This window comes from Polypterus senegalus, chromosome 7, assembly GCF_016835505.1.
Source record: "Polypterus senegalus isolate Bchr_013 chromosome 7, ASM1683550v1, whole genome shotgun sequence".
NCBI classification, from domain to species: domain Eukaryota; kingdom Metazoa; phylum Chordata; class Cladistia; order Polypteriformes; family Polypteridae; genus Polypterus; species Polypterus senegalus.
In genome coordinates this window covers 160,313,660-160,334,990 of record NC_053160.1, presented here as the reverse complement: position 1 = coordinate 160,334,990, position 21,331 = coordinate 160,313,660, and the positions used below count along the sequence as shown (strand labels likewise).

General features: G+C 39.8%; 1 protein-coding gene across 4 annotated transcripts in view; it reads right to left on the bottom strand.

Annotated features, from left to right (window-relative positions):
- Window positions 1-20,889, bottom strand: part of zmp:0000001301 (rab9 effector protein with kelch motifs) — a 72,579-nt gene extending 51,690 nt beyond the window's left edge. Inside the window, exons 1-7 of one of the 4 annotated variants that reach the window (XM_039759436.1) lie at window positions 20,746-20,889; window positions 20,562-20,632; window positions 17,152-17,224; window positions 14,274-14,316; window positions 9,605-9,683; window positions 4,017-4,105; window positions 40-186 (exon numbers count right to left, since the gene is read on the bottom strand). In XM_039759436.1, the coding sequence (XP_039615370.1) occupies window positions 40-186; window positions 4,017-4,105; window positions 9,605-9,683; window positions 14,274-14,316; window positions 17,152-17,224; window positions 20,562-20,623 (493 nt within the window). In that variant the 5' untranslated portion in view covers window positions 20,624-20,632; window positions 20,746-20,889. The remainder of the gene's footprint in view (window positions 1-39; window positions 187-4,016; window positions 4,106-9,604; window positions 9,684-14,273; window positions 14,317-17,151; window positions 17,225-20,561; window positions 20,633-20,745) is intronic. The other 3 variants (XM_039759437.1, XM_039759438.1, XM_039759439.1) reach the window with 3 other exon arrangements.
- Window positions 20,890-21,331: the final 442 nt, after the last annotated feature.

Below are 21,331 nucleotides of genomic sequence, written 5' to 3'. Positions count from 1 at the left end.
GACATTCAGCTAATTTATAGGAAATCTATAGTTACTGGCCTGTGTTAAATACAAGGAGATTATCGCACACAGTGCCATTGGCAACTCCTCCAAAAATGTAGATATTTTCCCCAACTGCAGCTGAACTGTGCTTCAGGGTCTTTGGGGCCATTCCACTTGTCTTTAACTTCTCCCACATTAATGTACCTGGAAAAATGAAAAAGTGAAATCAGTTATTTGCCCCAATACAATGTAATTAGATAGATAGATAGATAGATAGATAGATAGATAGATAGATAGATAGATAGATAGATAGATAGATAGATAGATAGATAGATAGATACTGTATTAATCCCAAGGGAAAATTCACAATTTGACATCATGGTGCAATATTCATCAATTCGAAATATTCCTTGCACATATTCTCTTATTATGTGCATTTGGAACAAGGTTTCTATAACAACCCAGGTAAACAAATGAGGACCTTCAGGGGTTCATGTCAAAGAACCATGCTTTTCATGAGAAAGTGTGTCATTATCATTATTCTTAAAGGATTGGCATGGATCGTTTTATCATGTTCTTAGCAGCTAAACATAAATGGCTATTATCTAAAAGAAAGACATGAAATGAGCAGTGGTAAGTTATTGCAAACTACAAGAGATGTCATATCATAAGACCAACATTTTGAAATGCTCATTCTGGGTGCAGTTTTATGAGGTATCACTGATTAGAACATTAGAAGAATTGTGATAAGAACAGGCCATTCAGCCCAACAAACTTGTCCATTCTATTAACCTAGGTAGTCCAAAATAACATCAAGTTTAGGTGTGATGGTCCCCAAAATTCTACTCTCCACCATACAAATTGTTAATTTATTCCATGTGTCTATGGTTCTTTGCATGAAAATAAACTTCATGCCCTATCCCCATGTTCTCCTTGCAGAATTGATCCTACAGTAATAATTGGGATCTGCTGTAATAACTTGTTTCACAATTTTAAACACTTCGATCATGTCCATTGATGGGCAATTTTCAATGTCCCACAAAATCCCAGCAATTCAAAATGCAAAAAAATGATGTTACCCTTCTGTCAACATTATATAACATTCCATGCTCAAGCCTTAATCCAGTTCATGGATGCATTGGGCCGGTGTCTGTTCAGGTAGCAAAATCACACAGGACCCATTTAGAATCTCTAATAACCTAATATCCACATCTTTGGAATGTGCAAGGAAAACTGGAGGACCTTTGAGAAAAGTCACACCAGTAACTGTAATTGTAAAGTTTTTTTAAATGAATATATTTTCTGTCCAATCCCCCATTATTAATGAATCAAGACATTCTAGTTCAGGGGCAATTTTTATTGGGGCCAGATATATTATAACGCTAAAGCTTACCCTGGATGCATACACATGAGCAGTGTGTGAAATACCCTGTTGTAATCAGAGCCCCCTATCATGCATTACTTTTAATGTGACATACACACTTAAGACATTGTGTGTGCAATGTAAAAAAGCTGCAGTGTTCCATCATAATGATTATGGTTACTGTCATGTCATGTTATTTCCTAACCCACTTAATCCAGACCAGGGTCATTTTGGAGTCCATCCTGGCTAGCAAGGTGTGCAAGACAGGAACCAACCCTGGATAGGACGCCAGTCTAACGCAGGGTGAACACACACTAGGGCCAATTTAGTGCTACCAATCCACATTATCTGCACATCTTTAGACAGCTGGAGGAAACCATTGCACCTGAGGAAACCCATACAGACATGAGGAGAACATGCAGACTCCGTGGGATGCAAGGCAGCTGTGCTAGTACTGAACCACTGTGCTGCCCCAAGGTAATTATGTGCCCATGAACGAGTTCACCACCATGCCACTGACCAGTGCTGCAGCTTAAGTCAATTAGCAGCACAGAAGGCAGAAGCTTACCATTATGAGGGTAGAGCAGTTCTTTTTCCTGCAATGTGAACACTGTCTGTATAAGGATAATCGAAATCCAAGGCAGAAATGAACACCTGCAAGAGCCTCCTATTTAAACTATTTTTTAAATCCTTCTGAGGTTTGATAAATGTTGTGCTCTTCTTCCTTTTTCCCCATCTTGTTGGTGAAACTGCCTTCCCTCTCAGCCTTTGAAAAGTTCAAATGACGGCTTCTACAAAACTTTCTCACAAACCTGGTATTGGGCAATAAGTGATTTACGGCAATATCAAAATTTTATTTCTTGAATCCTCACACCTTTGAATTTTAGGCTTTCAGAGGGGCTAAAGGATTAAGGTAGGGGATCCCAAGGACAAATCAATCAGTGTTTAGGGTGACAATGCTGTTCACAACTCCACCATGCAACTTCACTTTGATCCAGTTCAGCTAAATGACTGTGGAATTTGGGATTAAGGAGGGGAAAAAACACTAGAAACATGTCTTAAAATGCTGTATGCACAGCATCATATTAAGTATGATCTTACTTTTGTTTCAAATTTTTTATAGGTTTTACTTCACCTCATAAAATAATTAAAACTGTTTTGGTGTGAGGTGGGGTTTGAGGTCAAGGAATCCAGTGGCCACATTCATGCTTATATTAAATACACTTTTAACTATGTTCAGCTATGTTAAAAATAAATCACATTCTCCTGCAGTGCCATTTAATTTTCATTGTGTACACCACTTTTTTGTGCCTTGTGTTTTCTTGGTTGCTTGGGAGGTTGCTAGGCAAAACAGCTAAGAATGTGCGACGCATGACGTTATTATCATGCTGGTATAACAGTCCACATCACATACATCCTGGTGCAATGATCAGCAGGGTTTAACAATTATTTTTCTTTCAATTACTGCATGGATTTCAATGTTCTAAAGGTCTAATTGGGACTTTTCAGACTCTAAGAAGCTTCTTTACAAAACTGAAAATATTTATCACTTCACCATGACACCAGTTTTGTTTTTTAAGGGTACTGTCATTTCGAGTCATCTGGGTCAGTCATCTCCATCTTTCCCAGCATTCCCGGAATCATGCCTCACTTGTGATGTCATACTAGTGACTGTTATGCTGGTGTATTAGCAAAAGAGATATTTGGAGTAAGTGGGAGAAAAGGTATAACTGATATCAAAAACAAAGGTCAAAACCAGAAAATCGTCCACATTTTTACCAAAACAAGAGACTAAATGTGTGAATTTCCCCTTGGGATTAATAAAGTATCTATCTATCTATCTATCTATCTATCTATCTATCTATCTATCTATCTATCTATCTATCTATCTATCAAAATTAAGGTCAGAAAGTTTACTCGAGTTAAAAACTAAAAAACACTTCACAATAAAACATTTTTGAAAGCAAAAAATAGTTTTTAACTCTGCAGACTTGGATAGGGATGACTTTTTAAATTGCCATTGTTAGCCAAAGGTTGCAAACTCTGAGGGCTGGCCCTTGATGATGTTGGAGTTGTTTTAACGATGAGAGGACAAAATCATAAGTAATCAGAATGACAACGCAAATGGCACAAATACAAGCAAAGGTAAGAACAAAATAAAAAAACCTAATGTTGAAATAGAATTGTATGGCAAAGGAATTCCCCCTTTTCAGTGGTAGGTCCATAAAAAAGACAAGGAAAAAGGTGCAAAAATTAAACAAATGATTCAATTATTAGTGATGGTATAAAAGTCATACTTAAATAAATAAATAATAAATAAATAAAACAAATAATAAATAAATAAATAAATAAAATGTTTATCAGGGGAACCACCATCAACAAAACAGCCAACATGTGGAATGCATTAACAAAGGTGTACAGAATGCAAGACTTAATTGAAGCCCTGATCAATCAAAAAATAATAATGCTTTCAGATAGAGTTGATTTGTTTTCTTTTAAAGATATGTAACTTTAAAACTAAAATACTTCATCTGCTCAGTTCAACAAATGGTGGGACATGCTCCAACAGCTTTATTCTCCTCTTCCAGGACCATCTTTTTCAAATGAATTTTAAGCAGTAATCATTCATATTAATTGACTATCTCTTCATTTAATAAATAGCACAACTTACTAATGTCAAAGCAGTAAACTCCAGGAATGCATTCTTCAGCTTGTGTGCTGGAACAACCACCGAACAGGAACAGCTTCCCACGAATTAGACTGCAGATCAACACAAAAACATGTTATGTTATGTTCTAACCCATTAATCCAGACCAGGATTGCAGGTCAGAGCCTATCTCAGCTAGCACAGGGTGCAATCCACAAACAAATCCTGGACAGGGCACCGATACATTGCAGGATTACCACACACACACCCACACACCAAACACCCACTAGAGCCATGTCCATGTCCATGTCTCACAACCATATATAAAAACAGGAAGCATCAGAACTCTAAAGACTTGGACCTTTGTCCTTTTATAGAGATGGTGGGAGCACCTCACACCTCTTTTCAGCGACCTCCTAACCTGCCATGCTTTCCCAGTCCTTCTAGTGACTTCATAGGAAGACTCAAAAGAGATGAATGTCACTGCCATAGCAAGTAAACCTCTCAACATGGTTGAAATTCTCTCCGCAGAAAGACACACTCCCGAATGCTGTGCCCAAGAGGTCATTAAAGGCCTGGATCTTGGTTTTTATTAGGACACTCGCAGGCCCAGACACTCAGACTCCTCACTCAGTCTTTCAAGAGCCCCAAACAGAGCTTCCATTGATTCTGCAAAGATCACAGCATCATCGGCAAAATCTCTATTCACCAACAGATGCCCCGTAGCCGCTGGAGCACACAACCCTGCCCAACATCCAGTCCATGCAGGCACTGAACAGAATAGGATGCCACTGCTCCTAATCCTCTGTCTTTATGTACCCACTTCTGCCCTAGAACCGTCTTTGGCCCTCTTGTTCAAATCAAACATAAACACTATGGCACTTTTTGTTTTTTGTATATTATAAATCAGAATCAGAAAGACTTTATTAATCCCAAAGGAAATTACTTATGTTACAACTTAATAACATACAAGGGACATGTTACACTAAGAGCAAATATAAAGTAATCATATAAATATAAATAAGATATAATAAATGTAAGTATCAAACCAAAGTACAGAGTGTTGCATCTTAAGTTAATATTGCACATTTTGAGAACAAATAAGGTTATTCTCATGTGAAGAGCAGACAATTTATTGCACAAGAACAGATAGTATGTTGCACATTTCAAGTACTTGAAAAAATGTACCTGGATATCCAATAAAGAAAAAGGGTAATAACTTAAAAGTGTGGGTGAGTGACCGGAAGAGGAGTTATAGAGTCTGATGGCTGTGGGGAGGAAGGATTTCCTGTGATGTTCAGTGGAGCACTTGATGCTACTCAGTCTACTGCTGAAAACGCCCCTCTGTCCAACCACAACACTATGAAGTGGGTGATAAAGGAATAAATAGTAGAAGTACAAGTGGTAGTAGAAGCATGGTCACATAAAAAGAGCGAAGTTCTTACTCGTATAAACAGTACTAAGTTAATAGTAAGGAGGCCTGGGTTCACTTACCGGGTCCTCCCTGTGTGGAGTTTGCATGTTCTCCCCGTGTCTACATCAGTTTTCTCCCATAGTCCAAAGAGATGCAGGTTAGTTGCATTGGTGATCCTAAATTGTCCCTAGTGTGTGCTTGATATGTGGGTGTATGTGTCCTGCAGTGGGCTGGCGCCCTTCCCGGGGTTTGTTCCTGCCTAGCGCTCTGTGCTGGCTGGGATTGGCTCCAGCAGACCCCCGTGACCCTGTGTTAGGATATAGTGGGTTGGAAAATGACTGACTGACTGAACTAATGGCAATTCTCCTTTTGAGAACATTCATGGTTTAGCCTTTTGGCAAAAGGTTTCCTTATTTTTTTAAACTGATGTTTGCTGTGGTATCGTAAACATATGCACATCTCTCAGTCCAATGATCCCCACTTTAACGGCTTGTCAAATTTCACCTCACTGGCAGAAAAATGAACATTCACTCATCCTGACAATTCTGTTCAGAAGTGAAAAGAAAGCAAATCTGACTCTGTCTTGCAATGAATGACCACACAAATTCTTTGGCACACAGGATGCAATGCTTAATTAGCAAGATGCTAAATAAAATAATAATTCAAAGTCTCAGCAGTGTGTCTATTGTTTCAAAGAATTTATCTTCTCTACAGCATTGCAAATCTAGGATTTAGATCTTGACATTTGGCTGTTCATTTGTAATCTCCTTGTAAATATGGCTGTCCCACTATTGACCTCTGCCTTAAGAGGATCAATCTCCTGTTATTCTTTCTGAACTGAGAATATTAAAAAAGGTTAAAATTCCCAGGAGATTGTTTTTTCCATATGAAGACAGGGTTTCTACATGGCCCTTTTGATGTGCAGTAAATAGACGAAAAACACAAAAGTTAAATGATCAGCAGCTAGAGAATTTTCCATGATATTATCCTGTCAATGCAGAAGTAAAAACGGTAAAGTCTTGAACCACTAAAAGAAGCTTAGGTAAAGGAATATATCACCCAAAAATGATATATTTTTCAAATCTATATATATAATTCACTAAGGCAAGATGACCATGGAAAGCACGCCTGAAGGGGCGTAGATTCACTAAGCCGCTGACAAGTGAGACACCTATGGCGCACGCAGGAAGGAGCCACGCCCACCAACTCCAAGACCATTGGATACGACGACAACTCACAGAGCCACGCCCACCAACTCGGATGCGACGACACAGAAAAACCGGCGTCATTTATATTCGTCTGTCGTAGAGGTCACATGCAGCTCCGACCCACGTTGACTGTTAATAGAGGCATGTTTCTCGCGGAGGTGAATCGCCATATGCGGCATGTAAAACTGTTTGCGAAGGGTATCCCATTGGATTCTTAAAACGTTCCTTTACAACTGAGGTTAAAACACAATGAAGTGAGCAGTTTTCGGTTACGACGCACGACCGCGTGCACTATAGCAAACTGTTTTACACGCTACATACTGTACAGCAATTCGCATCCACGACAAACATGCGTCTTCTTAGATACTCCTGCACTTTGTACACACCCCCCTCCCACCGTGGTCGGGTGTCTTGGTGGATTATATATTGAAAGGCAGCCAAAACCGCACAGAGCAATGAAAAGTCTACGTGAGTCACAGGTGCATCTGGACTGTACGAAGACGACAACGACTCGAGTGACGAGTTGGAGGTGGGCACATGAGCAGGCAGTGTATACTGAACGAGAAACCAGCAGACTAGCATGACGGAGGGAGTGGAGTGGATGTCCTCCTCTCCTCCTGTTCCACCCTGAGCACCGCCTGGACGATTGTGTGTTGGTTCGTTCCGTGCATTGGTTAAAACCCAATGAAGGAAGCAGTCTTTAAAAAACAATAAGCCCTGTGCCTCTGTTTCATTACCGTCTCACCTGCTTCACCAATGCAGGCCCCGCAACAGGCGATCCAGCAGCGTCATTCCCATGACCCGCCGGGCAGCCAACCGGGTAACCAAAGTCTTTGGGTTCAGGGAGGAGTATGGTTACAAAGCTGAAACTTTAAAGGAATTGACGGAAGGGCACCACCAGGTGAGGAGCCTTTCGCTTCATTTGACTCAACACAGGAAACCTCACCCGGCCCAGACACGGACAGGTTTGACAGATTGATAGCTCTTTCTCAATTCTGTGGGTGGTGGTGCATGGCAGTTCTTAGTTGGTGGAGCGATTTGGCTGGTTATTTCCGAAAACGAACGAGACTCCCGCCTGCTAAATAGTTACACGACCCAACAGTGGTCGGCGTCCAAATTCTTAGAGGGACAAGTGGCTTTCAGCCACGTGAGATTGAGCATTAACAGGTCTGTGATGCACTTGTATGTCCGGTACTGCACGCGCGCTACACTGAATGGATCAACGTGTGTCTACCCGGCGCGGGGAAGCCGTTGAACCCCATTCGTGATGGAGACCGTGGCTTCCAATTGTTCCCCACGAACGAAATTCCCAGTACGCGCGGGTCATACGCCGCACTGATTACGCCCCTGCCCTTTGTAAAGCCCCCATGGTCGGGTGACTTGGTGGATTATATATAAAAAAGCAGCCGGAACCGCAAAGAACAATGAAAAATCAACGTGGAAACCGACTGAGGCGGTGTTTGGAAAATCAACAGTCAATGTGACTCACAGGTGCGTGTGGACTGTACACAGACGAAAGCGACTCAGGTAGGGAGTTGGGGGCGGGCACATTAGCGGGCAGTGCATACTGAACGAGCGCCGTTCAACCCCGTCCTTTGCTTTGGAAGGAGAAAGCGCGACGGTGCTCCTCCGGTTTTCAGTCACGGACAATTGTATGTTGGTTCGTAGCGTACATTGTTGCAATGTTACTTTTCTTGGTGGTTTATTAAATTACGGATTTTTCAAATGTTTATTTTTTCCTCTGTGCTTAAAAATCATTTAAAAAGCGGCCTGATTATGCGGCGTATGCTACGCCGCGGGTTGGCTAGTTTTATATAAATGATGAACAACCTTGGTGGGCGTCCCAGGCAGAATGGGGCAAGGTTTCTCACCTGGACAGGAGGCCAGCCCATTGGAAGCTCAAGAGGAATGACAGAGTGTTTCCTACCTTATCCAGGAAGATGGCAGAAGATGTCAATTTTGAACTGGATATGCTGGCATCCCAGCATGGTTAGATGAGGAACAATACCGTGAGGCCAGTGTGATAGAAGAACCAGGGGAGACAACTGGTTAGGGCTACATGCCCCCCCCAAAATGTTAGATGGCAGCATCTCTGGGTGACACTACCTGTATGGACACCCACTGTGCATACTGGGAACTGGAGCAGCCTTATTGGGTTCCAGGAGTACTGCCAGATGTGCTGTGAAAATTTGTAATCACTACTATCAGGGACTTCCACTCGACCGTAAAGTGCTTCAATCGGGCTATGCACTAACATCAGAAGTACTACAGAGACTAAGATAAATGAAGCCACTCTATTTCATCCAGGCAAGTCAGAGTTAGGCGAGAAGCTGGACAACATTCGTCTGGGAGGAATGCAAGAATAAGAGAGAGGAGAAGAGAATATTTGTCGAGATCCAACATATAAGAACCTTGTTGTGAGGTACTTTGGTTAATAAACCTGTTTTATTTGAACCCGGGAATTGGGTAGTGTGGTTGTTTTTGGGTGCTACAACACCCCCTACTGGTCATATGTGGTTTGTATTGACAGCAGAGAAAAATCTTTAATCTCATGTTTTCATGCAGAATGAAGTTAACAATGTTTATGTTTGAATCAAAGTGTACAGGGATCAATGCAGAACAACAGCAAACAATATCAAAAATGTTCATGGAAAAAGCATTTTAGTCTTGTCACATGATCCACATGTCAAGTCATCCAGTCATATGCTGACAACATGCAAACGCATTTATCTGTTCGGTAAACTATTGTTAGAAAGGCAGTATCATGCTGTGATGGTTAAATTTATAAAACAGAAGCATACTAGTTAATTATTTGTTGTAAAACTATTCACAGATCAAAAGTGAGCCAGCCCATTGACAGAGTTGCCTGCAATTGTCTCATGAGGCAGCACCGCTAATCTCTGTGTTGCTGTGACTTATTTTAGCCATAAATGTTTTTGCAATCAGTAACGAGCAATAAAATAATACACACATGTCATGAAATGTCTTACCAAAGGGAGTGTCCTTCCCTTGGAGATGGAATTTGTCCATTCTGAGGCATTGATTCCCAGTGTAGCTCAGAGGGAGTAACTAAAAAATTAAAATTACATGCATATACATGTAAAAAATAATAAAGATATTTGTCAGAAACCTTAACCAACTGACAGTAGTGACATATGTAATTTTTAAATATACTAGTAACTGTTCATGAGTAAATTACAAAACACAAAATGACAAGATTGTGTTGGTTTCGACATGTGCAAAGGAGAGAAGCTGGATATATTGGAAGATGATGCTAAGGACAGAGCTGCCAGGCAACAGAAAACGAGGAAGGCCGAAGAGAAGGTTGATATTAATGTGGACATGCAGGTGATGGGTGTGATAGAGCAAGATGCAGAGGACAGGAGAATATGAAAAAAGATGATCCGCTGTGGCAACCCCTAACAGGAGCAGCCGAAAGATGTAGATGATGGCACTGGCAGCACAGTGGCACAGTCTTCTGGTCCTACTGTCCTGGTCTGAATCCCTTTCATGCATGCCTTGTTCTCGCCAGGTGTTTGTGGAATGTCTTCTGGGTACACTGGTTTTCCTCCCATGCCTCTCAGCTTCGCAAATTACATTAATTGTTGACTCTAAATTTGTTACCTTGTGAGTGTGTCAGTGTGTGCAAAGTGGGCTTTGCAATGGACTAGCATCCCATCTAGGGTTAGTTTCAGTCTTGCACCTGCTGCTCTTGGACAGTGTCATATCAGATCAAATGTGATTTCTCACATACAAATTACACATACAGTACAATGTGCAGTGAAATGCGTAGTTGCTCAGTTCCAAAGACTGTGCCTTTAAGAAGGACATAAAACGATGATAGCAATAATATATGACTTTACAAATATCAAAAATCATTAATACAAATATGAATATATCATAAATAATAAATAACTTCATAACTTAAGTAACTTATTGTAAGAGAGTTAACAATTGAGCATTAAATAGTTCTACAGTAGACATTTTTCTTTATTTGGGATGTGGATGAACTGTGGCAAAAAAAAAACCCTCCTTAGTCCTTCTGACCTGAACCAGGGATGGCGTTTACAAGAACACATTACAGAAAAGAGGCTATTGTTGAGATGGCTGGTATCATTGATGATTTTTATTGCCTTGATCCAACATTGTTTGGTGTAATGTCCTTGAAGTTCGGCTACGTACACCCATGTGATGCGTTCAGCTGATTGCATTACTCTCTGAAGAGCCTTACTGTTCCCGAAACAGGCAGTAATACTTACTGTTAGAATACTTTCAATGGTGGATGTGCAGAAGTTATTTACTAACTGGGAGGTAAACCTGACATTCCAGAGGCATCTGAGGTGGTAAAGATGTTATTGTGCCTTTAAGTGTTGGTCTGTATGGACCAAGTTAGGTCATCTGTGATGTTGGTATGGGGCATCTGAAACTGTCCACACTCTCTACCTGAGTGTTGTTAATACTGAACAGGTTGTAGTGCCTCTGCCGAAGTCCACAATCAGCTCCTCTGTCTCGCTCACATTCAGTAGTAGACTGTTTTTCTGACAGCAGTGTGGCAGATGCTGCACTTCATCCAAGTAAGTCTACTCATTGTTGTTAGATATATTACGCCTAACATCTAACAAAGAGAGTACAGCAGAGGACTCAGAACACAGCCATGTGGAGCCCCTGTGCTGACACTGAGGGATGATGAGGTGAAGCCATTCACTCAAACACCTGGAGTCTGCTTATAAGGAGGTTAAAGACCCAGTTGTACAACAAAGTTCTCAGACACAGTTTCCTGAGCTTGGCAATGATCTTAAAAGAGATTATTTTGTTATATAAATAAAATGTATTATTATTATTAAATGCAGACTAAAAATGCTATTTATGTTTATAAATAGCATTCATAAATATTTCCCTTTTTTGTTGTCTAAATAAATGGGAGGCAATAATGCAGCAGGCTTGTACTGTAAAAATTAGAAACAGCTTATGAGATTATACATATGTTATGGTAGCAGTTCTGAATTGTACATTTGAATTAAATTGACTCTCATCTCCTATCAATAAAAATACACACTCACTAAGCAAATTATTAGGAACACATGTACACCAGCTTATCCATGCAATTACCTAATCAGTCAATTATGTGGCAGTGGCATAATGCATAAAATCATGCAGATACAGGTCAGGAGCTTTAGTTGATGTTCACATCAAACACCAGAGTGGGGAAACATATGATCTCAGTGATTTCGACCGTGACCTCATTGTTGTTGCCAGATGGGCTGGTTTGAGTACAGGGGGTCCTCGGGTTACAACATCTCGACATATGACGTTTCGAGTTTACAACGCTCACTCCCATAAAAACTTTAAATAAATAGAGACTTTTTTTTACACTCATTTTTTCTGTTACTACAGTACAGTGTACACAGTACAGTATATTTATATCATTTTCCTTTTTCTGTGGCTTAGTTGTGTGTTTATGTTCTAGATTATGATTTTGCAAATGTGTTAGCATAGGTAAATGACTTAGGCTAGGGTGTGTTTCGACTTACACCAAAATTCAGGTTACATCACTGTTGTAGGAACAGAACTGTGTTGTAACCCGAGGATGCCCTGTATTTCTGTAATAGTTAATCTCCTAGGATTTTCACACACAGCTGTCTCTGGAGTATACTCAGAATGTTGCAGAAACAAAATCCATCCAGTGAGCAGCAGTGAAGTGGATGGAAACACCTTGTTGATGAGAGAGGCTGGAGCAGAATGGCAAAACTGGTTCAAGCAGACAGAAAGGCTACAGTAACCCAGATAAGCACTCTGTACAACGGCCATGAACAGAAATGCATCTCAGAATAAACAACATGCTGAACCTTGACGCAAATGGGCTACAACAGCAAAAGAACACGTCGGGTTCTATTCCTGTCAACCAAGAACAGAAATCTGTGTATGCAGTGGGCACATGCTCACCAAAACAGATGAAGACTGGAAAAATGTAGGCTGGTCTGATGAATCTCAGTTTCTGCTGAGGCACACCGATGGTAGAGTCAGAATCTGGTGCCAACAACATGAATGCCAACATTCTTTGTGTCAACAATCCAGGCCGATTGGGCCTGTTAATACCAATCAGCCATTGCTTGAATACGTGACGGCCCATTTGAGTATTGTTGCTGACCATGTGCATCCCTTCATGGCCACACTTTACTCATCTTCTATTGGCTATTTCTAGTGTGATAACGCACTAGGTCACAAAGCAGAAGTTGTCTCAAAGTAGATTTATAAACATTGATTTCAGCGTACTCAGTCACCAAATCTGAATACAGTAGAACACCTGTGGGATGTTGAAGAATGAGGAACATGAATGTGCAGCTGACAGTTCTGCAGAATTTGCAACATGGACCAGAATCATAAAGGATTGTTTCCAACATGAGGCAGTTCTGAGAGCAAAAGGAGGTCCTACCCAGTAATAGCATAGGGGTCCCAATAATGTGCTCATTGGGTGTATATATTTAAGCAATACTTTACACTTACAATACCTAAGAGCTTTTTACACTTCCTGCTTAAACTAGTTTTCAAAATAAACCGGAAATTCTTAAACAAACACAAAACATTAATGGACAAGGTACAGTTCTTAGTTGCTAAGTAAAAAGCTGTTTCATCAGAGCGGGCAGTTTTAGCAAAGAAAAGGATTAAAGTGTCTACAGTTACAAGTTACAAGAAAGGTTCTGCTCCCACCTCCAACAGAAATTATCTCCCCTTATGCTAAACTAGATTAAGAAGGTTTGAGAATATCATATTATAATAATAATAATAATAATAATAATAATACATTTTATTTATATAGCACCTTTCCCATGCTCAAGGCACTTCACATTATCTTACATGATCATAATTTAATATTCTAACAATTTATTTTATTTTCATTAAAACCAATCATCTGTTTTTTAATCTGTTTTCTGAACTTTCTCATTCCATTAAAGGGTTATAAAAGCCAAAACATATCACAGTAGTATTTGCTGTCAGTCTAACACTGGGCAACAATCACCCACACTATAAAGCTCCAGAGTTTGGTAACCTAATATGCCATTTCTGAGATGTGTGCAGAAGCGAGAATACCAGGAGAAAAATGTACATCCACATGGAGACAAAGAACAAACTCAACAAAGACAGAAAGTAGGCTGGAGTCAGACCCAGAGCCTTTCATCTGTGATGCAACAGCACTGACAGTTGTGACACTATGCCACCTAGTAAGAAACAGACAGACAGACAGACTTATAGATAGATAGATAGATAGATAGATAGATAGATAGATAGATAGATAGATAGATAGATAGATAGATATGAAAAGACACTATATAATAAATTGATAGATAGATAGATAGATAGATAGATAGATAGATAGATAGATAGATAGATAGAAAGGCACTAGATAGATAGATAGATAGATAGATAGATAGATAGATAGATAGATAGATAGATAGATAGATAGATAGATAGATAGATAGATAGATAGACTTGAAAGGCACTGTAAAATAGGTAATATTTAGTTTAATTGAAATACGGAGCATCTGTAAAAAGGCTGCTGCTTGCACAGTGCCCGAATATGTAAAATATTGTAATAAGTTGCTAAAGATCTTTATTCTACTACTGATTTCATAATGTATTAAAATATTTCAGAACATTTACCTGTTAGTATGTAAAAATCATTAAAGTACCTTGGCTGTCCGTCCTGGAAGAACAAACAAAATTAAAATTAAGAGAAGCTGGGAGAGAAGGAGTGGGTAGGTATTTGCATGTCACGGCACATACAACAGTTTGCCACGACTGCATGGGGTCAGTTTACAAAAGGTATCGTTGTTTGCTCAGGCAGTGTATTCTAGGAAAGCTGCCAACACATAAAGTATTTAAATCAATAGCAACTGCTTAAATGGTCATAAATGTAGGCAGTCAGGGGAATTATATGTAGGGGATCTCACTCTGGAAATGGTTACCAAAACTTACAATTTGCACCTGTCTCTTTAATTTTTTGCAGCCACAGAAAGGGTGGCTAAAGAGTTGGATATAAATTTACAAAATCAATAATTCAAATCAGTTTAGTAGCTGGCTGTGCATATTTGAATATATCTGTTATGACACAACATTCGGGAAGTTATTGGCTAAAGGGTACTATAAAAATTCACTAACTGCTGTCTCTTACAATTACTTGCATTTCTTTATTGATGATACCCTCAAAGTAGATGTTTCTAATATATTGATTAACAAGGTGCTATAAAAACAAATTGATCATTATATCTTAAGATGGATTTCTTTTCTTTTTACTGATGTGCACACAAAGATATAATCACTGCAGGTCATTTCATGTTGCAGCATGCTAAAATTCCTTTGGAAGCTCATAAAGCTGAATGTGCTGTGTTTCTCATTAAAGTATCCCAGTTGCTTGGACACGTGGCACTTTGTTGATAGGAAATTAACTCAACTCACAGCGTGTGTCAAGTAGGAGGTGACATGATCAGTTAGAGTCTTACAATTAATTGCTTAAACCGTGAATGTGAAATAGCTGCTCTTTAGCCATTTAGTCAATGTGAGATTATACTGGACAACAAATATTTTACATCCTGAACACATTAAGGTGTATTTTATGGATTTTGGCCTGCTGATCACAAAAATCACCTTTACATTTTCCTATACCTTGCCATTTTATTGCAACTGCTTATTTCTGTGATTTCCACCTATATTATAAGTATACATATACAGTACAAGTACAACTGGGATATTAGTGGCATTCTAAACGTAGTTGTACTGCTACTAAAAATGCAACGTGAACGTACCAAGTACTAAATAGGTCAGCCACTACAAAGAGTCTCATTACAGTAAAGGAAATGGCTGCTCCAGGGCATAGAAGTGTGGCACATAAACCACTTGTCAACCCAAAAAAAGATATTTCTGTCTTCTCTTCATATAAAATATGGACTGATGAAAAATTTTGTAAGAGGGATGAGCATGGTAGGTGATGGATTTCGATATTTGAGGCAGATGTTTCCACAAATAACTGATGCATTTTAGTGGGTCCACAAATCAGATCAGATCTGTTAGTGGGGCAAGAGAAAACTAAATAGAAGGCATTCAAGGAGGTTTTAAGAATTGTCTTGGCAACCACAGAGTATCAAATTATGTTCATTTGGTTTGCAACATGTTTCAAGCATGCAAAACCATGAAGTGCAACATGCCATTAAGGATTCATTTCCTGATTTCACACTTGGACTCTTTCCTGTTTTACCTACATGCACATAGGAGACAGCTTAAGGGCTTAATAGCAATTACCTGCCAAACCAGGGGGTGGCGCTGTTATGTAATTACTTTTCTCTTCCTCTCTCTGCAGGACTGAAGACTGACAACCTCACCATCTCTGAAGTCACTTCCGCTAACTGCCCTCCTGCACCCACCCCTTCCTGCCTGGGCTTTACAAGACTGGATACACCACCATTTTGAGGCAGTCCACTTGTTACCTCCTGCCTGAAATGACTTTCTCATGTTCTTCTTTTGCATTTTTGCTTTCATTCAATTATACAGGGTTAGCCATGGTGCCCAAACCTTTCCCAGACTTTTTTGTTCTTTGCTGCACCAGCTAACCTTAGCGCAGTCAATGATGAATATGGTGCAAAGTTTCATCAGGACATTGCAAAGTTTAAAAAAAGGCATCAGGGCAAATGGAATCCATCAATGCTGGCTGACTATTGTTGGACACTGAAACAAGAAGTGTCAGATGCAGAATACAAACAAAAATTAGCCGCTAAACGTTTTTAGTTTAATTTAATTATTGCAATGTACCAGCATCATTACATGGTTAAACACAGTATCTTATATATAAACGTCTACATGTGGAAGTGTGTGTCTGTCTGGCCTGGAAGTGTGAGGTAGCTGAGAAGTGCGAGACTACAGCATGAAGCCCAAAGAGCCGGCAAGGCGGCCCCAAATTAACGAGTCAGAAGAAGAAAGAAATACGAGGCTACAGCATGAAGCTGAAAGAAAGCGACTCCATCGCCAAAGTGAAACCACTGAGGAAAGACAAATGAGACAAGGGGGGCAAACACGTCTGTGAAACGAAACAGCCGACTCTGCTGTTCAATTCTTTTTCTGACGATTTCAATAACTTCAAGGAGCCCGGGTTTTTACAGCATGGGCTTACACAGCTAGTATTCAATAAAAGTTAATTTAATGTTCCTTCAAATTCCTATGTGATATTTCAGTCTAATATTAGATTTGTATTCCACTTGACTCTGTCATTATAATCACCAAACATTTTCAGGAAGAAAACTTTAGAAGTAATTTGCTTTCCAGTGTTATTAAAAAGCTTGTGCACCACCCACCATCCAAGAAAACTTTTCAACCTTTCACTGCCAAAAGGGAAGGGGGCTGTTGGTACTGATGTCAGCCTTAGGTTTATTATGTGCACCATAAGACTCTCAGAATCCATAAAGCTTTACTCCATGTGCTTCAGATCTGCTGATTTGCTATGGTCACATACGTAACTAAGAAGTTTACAAATGTTTACAGGTATACTCACAAGTGAATCTTTGTTAGAAATGCCTCCAAAGAAGAACACTATATTTCCAGCCACTGCTATTGCTTGCCCATACCTGAGGAAAGAGATTCAAGAATTTTAAAGGCAGGACATAGTACTGTGTCTTACGAGCAACATACTATAATCTTTGCTCCTTTTGTCATCATTATAAATAACTTGATTAATAGGTGAATTGTGCAGGGAGATTGTTTTTCTTAATTGAATTTTTGCTGTGTATCTTCAGTTGCATTATAATAAATTTACAACAGACTTGTGGAGGAAACTTGTAACCTTTCCTAAAAGGTGCTACACCTAGGCTCAGGAGAGGCGGTCACATTAATCACCTGCAAGAAGCCAGTCATGTTGACTGGATCCCTCCCAGCAGCACGAACAGTACAGAACTTAAAGATTGAGTCTTTAAATGGAGAGTACGTCAAGCCAGCTATCCATAGACAAGCAGAAAGCTTCTTTGAAGAGGACTGGGCTTCTATTCATTCAGTTGATTTAGTGCGAAATCTAGATTGATGCTATTTCTGATTTTTTTTTTACTTAGTATTCCATTTATCGAGTAGCAGCAACATATTATGTAGTATACGCACTTACTGGCCCTACAGTCCTTGGTACAAATGAACTATGCAAAGGTGGGTGAAATATAAAAATCTGTATCCATCAGTCCATTTTCAAAACCTACTTTTTGCTGATTGGGGTAATGTGAGGCCAGAGAGTTGGAGATGCTAAAAGGCATACCATTCATACAGGGCATTACATATATTACAAAGTATGATATCATTATGTACGCAAAATATTTTGGGCTTCAAGCAACTTCTACTCTATTTGACTTCTGCAATCAACTGTGTTATGGACTGCCACCCTGCACAGGTTTGCTTCCTGCTTTGCTACCCACAGACTAGAATTGAATTAGAAGGATGACAGTTGCCTTTAAACTTAGTGTCCATCCATGTCCACTCACAAAACTCTTGATGCATAATACTTGTGTGTCCGCTCAATCCTCCTTCTCGTTCATATTACCTGCACGTGTTTCGGTGTGCTGCACACGCTGATAATGTTGAAAGTTCTACACATGCACACAGAGAACAAGGAAATCTGATTTTCATGGGGCTCTGAATTTTCAACTGCACTGGCAGTAACAGGTACAATTCAGTAACCAGCTCTACACAATATGCCAGACTGTCCATAAAAAATTGGGTTAACATATACTTGCAAATCAACCTAAATGCATGTCTCTGAAACTTGGGCAAAAAAATTAATTCTGAGACTAAACTGAAACAAAAACATCAGTGAACTTGGAAATCATAATGTAATGGGGATCTGACCACACCAAATAAATGTACAGTAACGTAGGAAGATAAGGCATCTGTGTTTTAAGTTGGATGAGCTGCAAAATATCAATTATCAATTGTGGTGAACAAGTGAAATTGCAGAGTCCCAAAAATAGTTGGGGTGCCAACCTGGTCTCCCCATTTAACATTTTTCTCAAACACAAAAGCTGATGTAAAATAAACTTGAGATATTCATCTGCTTTGTCTAACTGGGACCTCTGTCCTGCTGCGAGTTTGGGTTGAAGCGAGACCATGGCTTCCAGGGATGGGCTCTTTTTATATGTTTCAGACTGCAAGGGGTGGGACTTGAGGAAGCAATGGGGGTGTTTTCAGTCATCTTTCTGGGTTGCCTTCTTTGTGTCACAGAGGGAATAGACAAGGCAGTCAGTGACAGCACCCCCTCTCGCCCTGGGGTGGTACTGCATACCTGATGAGCGCTTGCAAGGTGATCCTCAGACACGCATGCATCACACAAGATATTGCCTCAAAAATCCTGCACATTTTACCGTGGTGAAGTTAACATAACATTCGACATTTGTTTGAATGTTGCACTTTGGAGCTCACGTTGTCAATTTTCCTGTAGAGTGAGAAGTTTGCTCATTGTGAACCCCAAATAGAATACATCCGTTAAGAAGAGACGATTTACATGGTCAAAAGTGAAGAGGAGACGCCCCCTTAGTCAGAAGCGCAGTTAGCCACTTGACCTGAACGAATTCTTATTTGGCTCGACTGGCTTTGACTACTGGGAATGCGGACCTCAACTCACCTCCTGGGATTTCAATGAGGGGGACCTACACTTTTAAAAATAATGATCCTGTAACGCCACTGTACTACATTGTGAGGTATCTTGTGGAATCTTTGCTTGAACGGGTTCTTGTCCTGTGAAGTTTGTTCTTTGGGCTTTGAAAAGGTTCTTAATATGTGAGCAAAACACATGTGTTTAATGTACATTAGATAACTAACAGGATACTAACAGAGAAAGAAGACCGGAATCCATCCTGTGTTATTGTATCTAGCCCGAGTCATTTTAAAATCAGTAACCCTGTAGGATTTCATAAATCTGTTATCTACTCAATTTTGTAATCTGTTACATATCTAATCACATAATGGTTCTTTCTAGAACTTTCTCAAACAACCTGTTGGAGGGTTATTTTGAGAAGTAAATATGGCCTCCATATAGCATCACTCTGAGCAATCATTTTGGAACCTTTTTCAAGAGTGTATGTGAGGAGCATCACAAAAAAGAAGCATGTTGATAAATTATAAATGATTTTGAAACAAAGCATTGTTTACAGCCTGCATTGATAACAAAAGGTAAAGTGATCAGAATATGGATCAATGACACAACCCCAACAATAATAAACTGTAGGACATGTAACACAATCCTGAAGCACAGTGATGTACACCCACCCTTAAAAAATCCAGACCAATATAATAATGTCACCAAATAGCATTTTTGGGGATAATAAAGGAAAATCAGTAAACCCTGAGATAAACCTGCGGAGACATATAGGAGAACATACAAAGTCCAATCTGACATCACTGGCCTGGGGGTTCATACCCACATTTCGGAAGCGATCAGCAGAACTTAACACTGCTACAACTTGCTGCATCATGAATTTTAGAAAATATTTATTTACAGTAGCTTATCCAATTCAGGGTTATGAGTAGCTGCTGCTCATCCAGAAAGCATTTTAAACAAGACACAGACCAACATAGGGTGGGGCACCAGTGCCTAGAAGGGCACACCAATTCATGGATCCATACTCGCTCATACACGTGGAATATGGAGTTGCCAGTTAAACTAACATGCCCACATTTAAGGTGACTTTCTCAAAAGATACCAGAGAGAAAACCCCAGCGTAGCCAGGGGGAGCTCCTGCAAACTAGATAGCTACAGGGACCAGCTAGATCAGAACGCTATCCACTGCCACACCCTGTCACCCCGAATATATATATCAAATGAAAATAATGATTTTTAGTTTAATAAACACTTGTATTTAATATATCACGCTCATATTTTACATTAATCGAATATTTTATCAGTTAAATATGCTTGCAATAAAATGTTACCTTGGACTTGGTGGTTCACCCTTGATGGTTTTGTCTACCCAATGTCCACTTGCCAAAGCCATTCTTTTTTTCTGGAAGAAAAATCATACTGGCTAACAACTCCGTCATACAGCAACGATGTACAAATATTGTAATTACAGTTAAAAAGAAACAGCATTCATGATGTTATCACTGAGTAACCTACCCTATATTTCAGAATGTAAATGCTGTAAAGAAAAATCACCTCAACTTTAAATTCTGCAAAGTTTGTAGCGCACTTGTTCAACACCTAAAGCGGACTCCTGTGACGACTGCAATAAGTTGATCCCGCAGGTGAGCAGCCGCCCGCTCTCACGCACCTTACTGCCCTGCGCGTTCGCCTTTCCTGCTCATTCAGCTTTTGATCGCGACCCTGGTTGCTAGGAAACTCGGACTCAACTTTGGTGCCTTGCATTAATGAATGGCTTTTTTTTTTATTTCCGGGTGTAAACAGGTGCGAGGAAGCAGGATGGATTTCCATTGCGTACTGTCCTCAACTAAATAGGACAGTTTAGGAAGACGGAGCTCGCGCATTGGATGTCAGGTTGCGGTGTTATGCATATTACAAAAAGAGCCTTTTCGTTATATTGACTTCGATTTTCAACTGACAATCACGTTCTGTTACCCATAAAACATGCTTTGAACGTTTTTGGAAGGATGTATTGTCTACGCACAGATGTGCGTTTCTTTGTGTTTATTACGTTAAGAGAACCACCGAGAACAAATGGACAGACTCTCAAGAAATTTTGTAG